Source organism: Mus caroli, chromosome 12, assembly GCF_900094665.2.
Source record: "Mus caroli chromosome 12, CAROLI_EIJ_v1.1, whole genome shotgun sequence".
Classification (NCBI taxonomy): Eukaryota; Metazoa; Chordata; class Mammalia; order Rodentia; family Muridae; genus Mus; species Mus caroli.
This window is the reverse complement of record NC_034581.1, coordinates 104,872,894-104,884,635: the sequence shown is the minus strand read 5'-3', so window position 1 is coordinate 104,884,635 and position 11,742 is coordinate 104,872,894. Positions and strand designations below refer to the sequence as shown.

General features: G+C 49.7%; 1 protein-coding gene across 5 annotated transcripts in view; it reads right to left on the bottom strand.

The window, feature by feature from the left end:
• The window catches only part of Ppp2r5c (protein phosphatase 2 regulatory subunit B'gamma), a 149,079-nt gene extending 138,855 nt beyond the window's left edge, over nucleotides 1–10,224 (bottom strand). For all 5 annotated transcript variants that reach the window (XM_021179517.2, XM_021179519.2, XM_021179520.2 and 2 more), the window contains exons 1-2: nucleotides 10,147–10,224; nucleotides 9,493–9,558 (exon numbers count right to left, since the gene is read on the bottom strand). In XM_021179517.2, coding sequence (XP_021035176.1) covers nucleotides 9,493–9,558; nucleotides 10,147–10,173 — 93 coding nt within the window. In that variant the 5' untranslated portion in view covers nucleotides 10,174–10,224. The remainder of the gene's footprint in view (nucleotides 1–9,492; nucleotides 9,559–10,146) is intronic.
• Nucleotides 10,225–11,742: the final 1,518 nt, after the last annotated feature.

Sequence of the window (11,742 nt, the reverse complement as noted above, 5' to 3'; positions counted from 1 at the left end):
AGTGAGTTCCAGGACAGCCAGGGCTATACAGAGAAACCCTGTCTCGAAAAACAAAAAACAAAACAAAACAAAACAAAACAAAAAATATATATATATACTTTTTATACATAAAAAGCATTATAAAAAGTAAAATGCAACTGATAAAGACAAAATACTTGTGGATTACATATCTGATGACAGTCTACTAGTAGCCAAAATACAAAAACTTCTCCCGGTAACTCAACAAGAGGAAGGCTACAGGCGCACAGAAAGGTGCTCCACCGGACCAGCCAACAGCCTCAGCATCAGCAGCGGGTTCAAACAAATGGAAGATAGCAATGCCTGGCAACTGTGTGTGTACTGTGTGTGTATGTGTGTATGTGTGTGTGTGTGTGTGTGTGTTTCGAGTTGGGGAAGAGCTATAATTCCTCAGTAGGTGAACTGAACAACCATCAGGTGACCCAGCAATCCCACCCCTGATTCTTCCCTCTGGCCGCTGTCCTGGATTGGAGACCACGGCAGGCGTGCTTTGGTCTAATAAGAGACCCCAGGGTTTCCCTTAGCCTTCTTCTTATTTTTAAAAGATTTATTTGTTTTATGTATATGAGTATACTATTGTTCTCTTCAGACACACTAGAAGAGGGCATCAGACCCCATTACAGATGGTTGTGAGCCACCATGTGGTTGCTGGGAATTGAACTCAGGACCTCTGGAAGAGCAGTCGGTGCTCTTGTGTTTGACATACTAATCTCAAACGCAGTGTTGCTCATCAAACTCAGAGCAAGATAGATGACTTTCCTCTTGAGAGCTCTGAGTGCAGACTCTGGCCTCATCACCCGCATCCCTGGGGAACCTCAGGCAGCTGCAGGGTGATCTACGGTATTCTGGGGCACAGGGCAGCGATCTTTCTGTCCTTTACAGGGCCCGAGCACTTGGATTCTGGATCCTTCCAGGAGAAGCTCTTGAGAGGAGGGAAAGTAGAACTATCTACCAGTTGCCATGAGGAGCTGGGGCAGCAAGCCACCCAGGCACGCCCCTGCTGACTTGTGTTATTGCCACAGTGGGTATGGGCCACTCTCCAAGTCTTCCCAACAGCTACTGGGCATGGTGGCAGAGGCTACCCCAGAGAAACAATATAGATATCAAGAAAGGGTGAGGACTTTCTAACAGGCAATGCCTCCTCCAAAGTCCAAATGTCACTTGTGTTCCCCACCACCTCCTGTAGAGCAGCCATCCTCCTCCTCCTCCTAAACGTGGAGTGAGAGAATTCTGGGCAACAGAGACATGGGTGCTTGTTAGTCTCGGTGCTTCAGAATTATTCATTCAACCAGCAAAATAAGCAACTGGCTTGGTGACAGAGCCTCACTTCTAAGCGTCTTACCATATAAGGGATTACTACACGGAACAAACAGCATGTTTCCTTCATTCAAACTCTGCAGCTCTGAGAATTCACCAGTACATGTGAGATGCCTACTGTGCCATAGAGCAGGGCCAAGCCACTGGGATCACAAGGGGTTCACGATGGTGAATGGAGGCAAGCACGAAGGATGCTCCTTGCCATGAGCTAACCAGGGCTGGTTTCAGATGGGGGTCCAAGCCTGTTGATAACCAACCACCCCACCACTTTCTCTGAGTGGCCAGTTGCATGAATGCACCCTGGACCAGGGCCAGAAAGCCAAATCCCTGGGCCACACTGCCCTGCTTCCACCGACTCCATGAGAGGCAGTTTTGTGAGAAGGTGGTACCTGTTTGCTGGCCATTGTCTAAGGCTGCTCTCTCCTACAATAGCACAGTCAGCAGCTGGGACAAACCATACAAATATTTTAGGCCCGAAAGGCCTACGACAGTTATATCTAGCCCTTCATGGAAAGCTTATTTTTCTAGGCCAACACTTCCTGCTGAGAGGTAGAAACAGAGAGGAATGAGAGTTTTCTGATCATTGACCATGGATGTGAGAAAACCTGCCAGCCTGGTTCCCAGTGGTAGGAAAAGACTCACAGAGCTGTGACCTTTGGTAGCAAGAATACTGGGGGTCATGTGCCATAGTTGTCTCTGGGCAGAGTTCTCTAAGATGAATCTTCAAAGGGGAATCTCAGAGGAGGGGATGTGACCTGGCTCCAGGGACCCACAGAGGCAGGGTACCATGCTATGAATAGCCACCTTCTCCTACTCTGCAAACCCACTCACCCACCAGTTATCTGCCCTCATTCTCTGGCTCCAAATGCCCCAACACCTGCCTATCACCCCTTTGGGAAGAGAGTCCCATCTGAATGTCAAATCCTTGGCAAGACTGTCCCTGAACACTGAAAGCAGGCTGTGTGTGCAGTGAGGATAGATTCCCGTATGATTTAATAAAATAGACCCAGGGTCTAATGCACAGTAGGCACTCATGCGCTCCACACTGACAACACCCCAGCCTTCATACTGCATTTTAACCATGGATGTTTTCACCTATAAAAATGTAGACATACAAGATACTGTCTGCAAGAATGACTGTGACGCCATGTGCCTTCTCTTGGGTCTCTCAAGGTCCCTCACCTAAGAAAATGGAGTCTCCTCACATGTGGAACTTGGGGAGGCCTGTCATGGACCAAGAGGTAAACACAGCGCCTTCCCACCTTACCAAAGTACTCTCTCTTGTGTCTTCTTTTCTTTAAGTTTAGCTATTCTCTTCTCCTGCCTATTTGTTTCTTCTTTTTGTTTAAATGTTTAATCGGAACTTTGATAATTTGTATTATTAAAGAGAGCCAGTGGAGCTAAACTACAATCTGTTCGCTCATGTTAGAAGTGGTTGTGTAAAATACTGTCTGGCTACTTGTCAGCTCTCCCTCGAGGGACTCTCTCAGACACTATATACACTCCACATCTGGTAGGTCCGAGCCACACGGGGCTACTGCGCACTTGAAATGCGGCTAACCCAAGGAACTTGACTTTAATTCTCATGACTTTAGGTTGAAATGAAATCGCTTGATGTGGCCAACTTCTGAGCTCCTCCCTGGACAAAGCTAACATTTGTGGCTACACCAACGCCTGCAGGCTGTACAGTGTGGGGAACTCATCTATCAATGTCACGCTTCTCAACAAAAAACCACACACACACAAAGATAAAGGGCAGCTCTGTGCACCCTGAGTGAAGGCTTTTAGCCTCTCCCTGGAGTTTAAATTCTAGGCTTGTTCTCTGACTCCCCCAGGTGGAGAAACAGGGATGCTGCGGCCTGGGAAGCAGCACAACTACTAAGTACTGCTCCCAGCCAGGGGAAAGTAGAGGAACCGAGACAGTGCTGCTCAGCCTGGACCAGGGTGCACCCACCATCTGGGAAACACTGCAGGCTCTTCCCATCACTGAAGCTTTCAGGGCAGTTGTCTTGTGCCTCAAGAAGACGTCCTGTGAGCCATGCCAGTGGCTGGGTAGTTAGCTGGTGACCATGGTGAACAGCTAGCTCCTTTACAAGGGCAGGGAAACTTCTGCTCTGTCCTGTGGCTGTCCACAAGCCTGTGCTCCCCCTGCAGCTATCTGTGCCTCCATGTTTAGGTTACCTCTCCCATCTCTTCCCCTGCCTGTCCCCCACAGACCTGGTCCTGTCCGCTTAGGTGCTAAAAGCGTTGGCGTCCTGACCCAAAGCAGCATCTGGCTCTTTCTAGGAGATGGGCCCTACCTAGGCCCCTCCATTCAACACCGACTAAGGGGAACTGGCAAGAAACTCCCACGCACACAGACCTGTCCAGAGGCAACGGGAGCATACGTCACACCTCAGCCAATGCTTACGTTCTAAGCAGGTCAGGACTGCACTGGCTTTCTTATCCCCACAATCCTCAGCACCATGCTCACAGGTGCCAAAAGGGCCAACGATGCCCAGGCCAGAAACCCATCCACCCACCCACCCACCTATCATCTATCTGTTTATCACCATGAAGTGTACTGCCTTGCAAAATACAGCAAAAATATCTTCTTCCAAGAAGCAGTGTCCAAATGAACGTATTAGGAAGGAGAACCACGCTTCAGTGGAAAGCCCATTCTGAAATGCGTTAACTGGGCCCAGACTGAAGAGATGGATACATTTACCACCCATCTTCTCTAGCAAGGTCTGTGAGACAGTTATTCTTTTGCCAACTAAGAGTTTTCTATTGCTTAGGACTTTCCCAAAACAGCAGAGGAAGTTCAGGTGTGGGCACATGCCTACAATCTCAACATCTGAGTAGCTGAGGTAAGAGGCTAGCTAGCCTGGGCTACATGGTAATAAGACCCTGACTCAGATATAAACAAAGAGAAAAGTCCTAACTGCCGTATCATCTGAGCTAGTATGACATCATTTACTTAAAATCAATAATATTGAATGAAAGCTCTGCCCTGAAATTCCTTTCGGGATTAGAAATCATAAAACAAATAATAATTAAAGGTTATTTATAACTTACAATAATGGAACAGTAAGCGGGCTGACCTGAAGCTCTCCCTTTCTTGGCACTATTTATCAAGTGCGGAGGACTAACCACAAGGCCTTTGCACTGCACTCCCTAGGTACACGCTCCACGGTTGGGCAAAATTCCCAACCTTCTAAGCACTTTTTAAATCCACTGACCACTGTATTTCTCCACTGTAGGGCCGGACTAACACATGGAGAGTGCAAACAAGCACGGATCTTGTTAAGTAGCTGGCCCCAGAGGACTCATCTAATAAGGCAGGCGAGCCACAGGCCCAAAGCACTGTGCCGTGGATAAGTGATGGCAAATTATTTCCCACGTTTATATTAGACAAAAGAAATATGGCTTAAGGAAGGAAAGCCTTCCCCTGAACTGGACAGGTGGCTCCTAAGAGTTAAGAGCACCTGCCATGCTTGTAGAGGACCTTGGTTTTAGTCCTAGCACCCACACGGCAGCTCATAACCACCTGGAAAGCCAGTTTGGGCCACCCTCTTCTGGCCTCTGTGGGCACTAGACACACACAGGACACACAAACACTCATGCACATAAACAAATATAAATTGTTAAAAATATATACATCTTAAATTTCAGATAGACGAGCCTGAGCTGGTGCTCCAGGAAGCCAGACTGTCTTCACAGCAACTTCGATGGGATTGCGTGAGTTCACTTCAGTCTCACGCCAGCAAGATTTGTGTGAGTTATATATGTGCTACCAAAATGGACCACGCAGCTAAAGAAGTCCAAAAGACCTAAAGCCATGCCCCCCCTTTTTCTCAAAAATCAATCAATCTATCTATCTACTTATATGAGTACACTGTTGCTCTCTTCAGACACACCAGAAGAGAGCATGAGATCCCATTACAGATGGTTGAGAGCCACCATGTGGTTGCTGGGAATTGAACTCAGGACCTCTGGAAGAGCAGTCAGTGCTCTTAACCGCTGAGCCATCTCTCCAGCTCCCTAACAATGCCCCTCTTTTCAGGGAATTTTCTTAAAAAAAATTATTTTCACACAAATGCTATTTTTGTTAATATGTAATGAGTATTACTGCTATTATTAGCTGAATTGATGAATACTTGAATTTTTTTCTGTTTTAATTTCTAATATGAAAAATATGGGTAAGAGAGCTGTAACCACCTACATAAAATCTGTTTGGGTTCTCAATGCCTTTGAGGCATGTAAAGGGCCCTTCCCTTTTGTCTGAGCACTGCTGTTCAACATGGAAGCATACCGGGGGACGCCAGACGCACTCTGGAAGCAAATGTGCACACTCTGTAGAGCGTCTTTTCAGTGCAGGGCTCAGCAGGGGTGAGTCTGTCCTCTGGAGACACTCAGCAATGCCTGCTACTGGCATTTAGTAGGTAAGGTCAAGGATAAATGCAGCTGGGAACAGCCTCTCGCAAAGCCCCTGCCTCCATACCAGCGTAGGCACCAGGTCTCCCACCCATCAGCTTACACGTGGATGAGGAGTGGGAGGTGGGGGAAAGCAGCTTACGGAAGACCCAGGTGCTTCTGAGGCCCGAAGGCAGCCAACCCGGAGTAGCCATTTCCCAACAACTCCCAAGCTCTCCCATCTGAGGCTGCACCATCTTTCTATGCACCTGAGCATTGGGCACCGACCTAAGGTCTGAAAAGAGCCAGCCAATGGATGGAGGCTTTGGCCCTTCCACAAAGGATGTCAGATAAGTGACCATGTGGCTCTTTCCAAACTACTCCCACAGTCACCTTCCAACTTATTCAAGAATCCACAGACAGTGAACAGAAAGCCCTGAAATAATTTTGAAAGATATTTTCATAGAATTTTTACCTATGTTCCCACGTAATGGCTGTTATTAGATTAATAACTTTTATAAATTTTAGTTTAACTTACAGAAAAACATTATTTGGCTCCCAGTGTAACGTGACCCCTGGCAAGCCTCCGCCTTACTATCCCTTCCTCCGAGGGCTATGGCAGTGCAAAGGGACAGGAGATTCATAAAGGTAAACAGGGTCAACGTGAGAGACCAAGTCTGAGCGAAGACGGCTCCGGCTTCCTTCCAAGCACTGCATGTTACATAAGAGATGCTGAAAAGACTTTCAAACAAAACTGAGCCCAGCATGCAAAATGCACAGACTCAACGAGACTCAAACAACCTTTAATGTGCCCAAAACAAATCACTTTATAAAAATCATCAACATATTTAAAAAAAAAAATCTCAACTTTGGACAAAGTACACAGATTTTAAAAACACGATAAGACAATACAGCAACACCATCCAATAGCCTGATCCTGCAAAATGAATGTCTAGATCTCAGTGTAATTTAGGATTTTAAATATTCATAAAAATGTGCCTAGTCATGTTCCTCTGTATCCAAGTGATAATTTGTTCTCTCCGTCCATCTCCACGTTTTCTAACTTCAAGTAGCCCGTGGGTCAGCTGTGGCCTGTCAGTTAAAGACACTACCAAACAAACCTGTATCTGGCACTGGACAGAAATGTTTATTTTCAGGACACACAGGAATATGCAACAAGTCAAACTTTACCATACTCTACTTGACAGAGAAGAAAAGGAAAGAGAAATGTACTAATGTCCAGCAGCAGTAACAACCTTTAACAGGCCCCACAACTACACTACTGGATCTACGCTGCTGTGCATCTTACAGGGAAAAACTTCTTAGGCAAAGCAGGGCCCAATCTATCCCGCACAGTAAAAATGGGCCCCCAACATCTTCAGCTCACTAAATTGTCTCAAGAGACGAGGAAACACGTTTCACAAGGCAAGGGCGTGCATCACTCCTGACAGGCCTGAATCCCCGTTTGCTCTCACTCCCAGCCTGGAGGACCTTCCAGTGTGTCTCATGCTGTCTTCCACTCCAGTTCTTTTCCTTCCTATCTAAAAAGCCACGGGCTAGCCAAAAAGTGTTCTTCGATGTAAACCACTTGATGCCTTGTCTCTCGTGAGGCCAGACGAATGTCCAGCGTAAGGACTCTTCACTTAGTGGTGTGCTAAGCCAATCACAGGCTAACTTCTCGAATCTCACTGGGATTACTTCCCAGGCCTTTTCGCAGCTCACCCATGGCTGCACACCTGCCCTGTTTAACTCCCCAGGCTGTAAAACTGGAATGTGGGAACTGTCTAGGCTCTGAGCCTTCACGGGACAGCATGGACCACCGCTGCTGCTGAGGGGACGTGACATTAGAAGGGCTCCAAGAGCAACCATGAATACCAAACCCATTTACACTCTTCAGGCTAAAATATTCAAAGCCAGAGTAATAGGAGGAGAGGAGCGAGTGCAGTCAAGACTTAATTCACTCGCTGAGTCAATCACACTTGCTAAGTGGGTGGGAAAAGCAGGGAAGAACAGAGCCCAAGGCTGAGGGGAGGAGACAGCTATCAGAAAGAGTAACTCAGAGGTCACAGGAACTACTGCACTTCCAGGATCTGTATTCCTGGGAAATAGTTTCAACAGTGATCTGCCAAGGGTCAAGCTTAGCATGCCATGTTGCCTCGTGCATCCTTCTGAGATAGGGGTGAAGGGCCCAACATCTCAGTGCTTTTCAGTGGCCATTTCAAGCTCTGTGACTCCAGCTCTTAGACAGTAGCACTAGAAAAGATACAAAAAGACAACTGGGGCATCACATGGGACACTGCAGGCCACACTCCAGAGCCCTACATGACTGACAGTAAAATCCCCACATACAGTTACACAACAGTGGTAAAGGTATCTTTCAACTGGGATGGGGTGGGGTTTTTTTTTGGGGGGTGGGGTGGGGGTTCAAACCTAACATCCATCCTACCCTTACAGCAAGGTTCTTTTGCTAAACTAGGGAGAAATGAATACACATACTGATATTTCTCTGTGACCGCCCCCCCCCCCAACAGCAACGGGACACAGGTATGTTTGAGCGAGAAAGCCTTGGGGAACGGTAAGAAGTTTTAGCAGTCCTAATGACAAGACAAGGAAGCACACGGTGTATGCCCTGCAAAGCAACTACACGTCCTGTAAAAATTGCTGAAGGGCTGGCTGTGGAAGGCAGTCAGACACAAGTGGGCCCCAGGAAAGGCGTCACGATCCGCTGTTCAGAAAGGGCAGGCAAAGACTGGCACAGACGATCCTATCTACTGGTATTTCAGGAACCTTTTGGATTTCTGCTTTCAGCTCTAGGGAGGGCAACAGATTTGCTGGGATGAACCACCTGCTGCAGAGGAGGGAGGCACAGAACACACCAAATTGGGGGGGGGGGGGGAGACAACCTGGAGCTAAAATAACCCCTGCAGATTATCGTCAGGGCAGAATTTAACTCATTCTAATGAGGCTTTCAGGAAGAAGAGGCCTAACAGCCACAAATTAGAAATGTCTGTGGTAAAATCTCAATGATCCAGCTCTGGAGAGGGGAGACTTAAGGAGCAGCTTCCAGGTGCCCTGAAATTAAAGCCTGAGCCTCTTGGCTTGGGCACTCTAGTTCCAAGACAATGAGATACAAAACAAAACCAAAAAAAAAGGGGGGCAAGGGGCCTGCCCTGCAAATCCCCCAAGGGCACAACTCTATTAAGGATCACAGATTCCACCAAATGACCCAAGGGATCATTCCAGATATTCTTGAAATAAGCCAAAGCCAGGAAGCAAGAAAAGTCAAGATTCACCAATGAGGATGGGGGAGCTTGTGGGAAAGGAAATAGAAGACTGTTTAAAAAAAAAAAAAAAAGTACCCAAATTAGAGCCACCAAAACACATCCACAGTTAGTTGAAAAGGACCAGACATCAGCAGAAGAGAAGCTTGCCCAGGACACCAGTTCAAGGCTGCAGCAAGGAAAGCAAGGACCATGGAAGTCACTGAGAGAGCCAGAGACACAGAAAAGGAACGAGGGGCAAACCCTAAAGCTAGAGACTCCATTTAAGACCAGTTCACTGGGAGGGCTTGAGCTCTGTTAGAAGCCACAAAACTGTTTTTAAAATGTCAGTTTCGCTGTGCACACTCTAATAAAAGTGTGTGTGGGGGGGAATAAGTAACTCATATGAAGACTTCAGAAACACTTTGGTTTGTATAGCCTCCGTGTTAGACCCTAGATTAAAGGCTGATCAAGAATAACAATGAGCATGTCCAGAGGTTACCTCTGCTTCTGCTGTATCTTGTCCTTCTTTTGGACCTTTTCCACTTTTCACCGGTTTTGGTGGTTCCTGGGAATCATCACAAAACAAAAACAAGAAAACAAAAAACAAACAAACAACAAAAAACCATTAGTGTTCTCAATATTTGGACCGCTAAGCATCCGCTCAAACGCAGTTTCTAAATTGATACATATCACTGAGAGCTTCAGATGGCTTTAATATGTCAGCAGCAAACTACATCATATTGAGTATATTCACAGTACCAGCAGCCTTCAAATTCCGTTTCTCTTCATGTCTGTGTTGGGGGGCGGGGGAGGGAGGTGAAAACTCCAGGTAGGGACACATAACCCCAGCTCTCGGCCCATCCCTTTCTCCCCTCCCACCCTTAAACCTCACAAGTGAGGGTTTCTGGGGCGAGTCCGGAACGCTCCAGCACCCCAGCCCCCGCCACGCAGAGCACTGCACGGCGCATCAGCCGCCACCCAGAGCGACCGCGGCACCTCAGCGCCACCTCAGAGCCTGAGCGGCCTCCCCAGCTCCATGCAATCCTGCCAGCGCCCTGGGCCCGCCCGCGAGCCTGGACGACCTGCCGCCCCGCCCCTACCCGCCGACGCGGGGACCCCAGACCCCGTCCCGGAGCCCCCCACCCCGACTCACTTTCTCCTTCTTGTTTTTATTCGGCATGGCTGGTGCGGGCCGCCGCCGCCGCCGCCCCTGCCTCCGCCCGCCGCCACTGCCGCTGCAGCAGCAGAAGCGCCCCCGGCCCGGCCGTCGCGCCGCCCCGGCCGCCGCCGCCGCCGCTGCAGCCGCCGCCCGGGGACTGAGTCGCTCGTCCGCTCTCGCTTCCCCTTTTCCAGGCTCCCAGAGGCTGCGGCAGCCGCGGCGGCGGCGGCGGCGGCGGCAGCGGCGGCGGCGTCTCTCCGCCCCTCTCCCGGCAGGCCCCGCCCCCGCCCCAGGCCCCGCCCCGCGCCGGCCCCACGCTGCCCTCTCCCCGCCTCGCCGCCCTCAACGACGCCACGCCATTGGCCGACACGGCCCCACGTGCCCTAACGCTCCGCAGCGTCGTCCCGCCTACTGCGCGGCCTGTCCCCACCCCCTCGGTGCGGACCGGCTCGTGTGCCGGGGTCTGAAGGTTTTGGTAGAGCCATCAGGGAGGGAGCTACTGGGGAGAGGGAGGCGTGTGCGGACGACGGAGGTGATAAAGTCACGGCCGCTGAGCCGGGACGGAGAGGAGAGCAGAGGACAGTGAGGAGCGGAAATGCACATGTGAGGTGTATGGCGACTATTCTGTAGCCTTCCAGGCACGAAAAGCTCTGCCCCATAAGCCTGGTAGCGGTGACGCTCGTGCAGAGCGGAGGAGACCCGGGACCGCGCGAGCGGCGGTTTCCTTGGGCCGCTAGGCCCCGCCCACGAAGGCAATGCTGCTGGCTCCGGGGTACGCTCCGCCCACCGCACGCCTCAGAGGCGGGGCTCGCCTCAACCCCGCCTATAGAATCCACGCCTCTCCCTTCGTCCCCGCCCACGCGAGCAAGGGAACTCTACCCACGGAGGTCCAAGAGTAGGCTCTGCCCAGTTCCCCTATGGTCCTGCACGCCGAAATTTCTCTGTTCCAGACCCACCCGCAAGGCAACCGGCTTCTCCAATGTAGGCACCGCCCACCTTACGTCTTAAGGATTGGATCCACCTAGGCGGAGCCCATCAGCTGCTCTCTCTGAGACTCTACCTGCACACTGCCACCCTTCGCCCCGGCCCACCAGGGAGGTAGTCAGATCAGTGTAGGCTTTTTTCCGCGCCCATTACGTCTGAGCAGCCCTGCGACTTTGAGACTGTTATTCTTTAATTACCAGTGGTCGTTAGCCTGTGAGAAAACTGCATGAAGACCAGGGATCATTTGAGTCTCTCACTTCTCTGATAGCTCTTTATGAGGGAAGAAGCTAATTCGCTACTTACACAGTCCTGTTTTTGGAGTTGTCAGTGTCTGACATCCTATACTGAGGGGGAGCACTCCGAAGGAAGACTGTAAGAGTGAACTGTTTCGAGTGCGGGAGACTTCAGGCACTCACTCGTGATTTAGGAGCTGCCTTCGTCATTAGCTTTGAGCCTGCTAGACAAACGCTGGAGACTTCAGCTATGTGCCCAGGCCAAGGCACTGAAAAATCGATGTATTTTACCCTTGGTTTTTGTTTGTTTTTGTTTTAATTCTTGTAAATGCCAAGCAAAGCATTTTTGGTTGTTCTCACCCAAGCTCTGTGG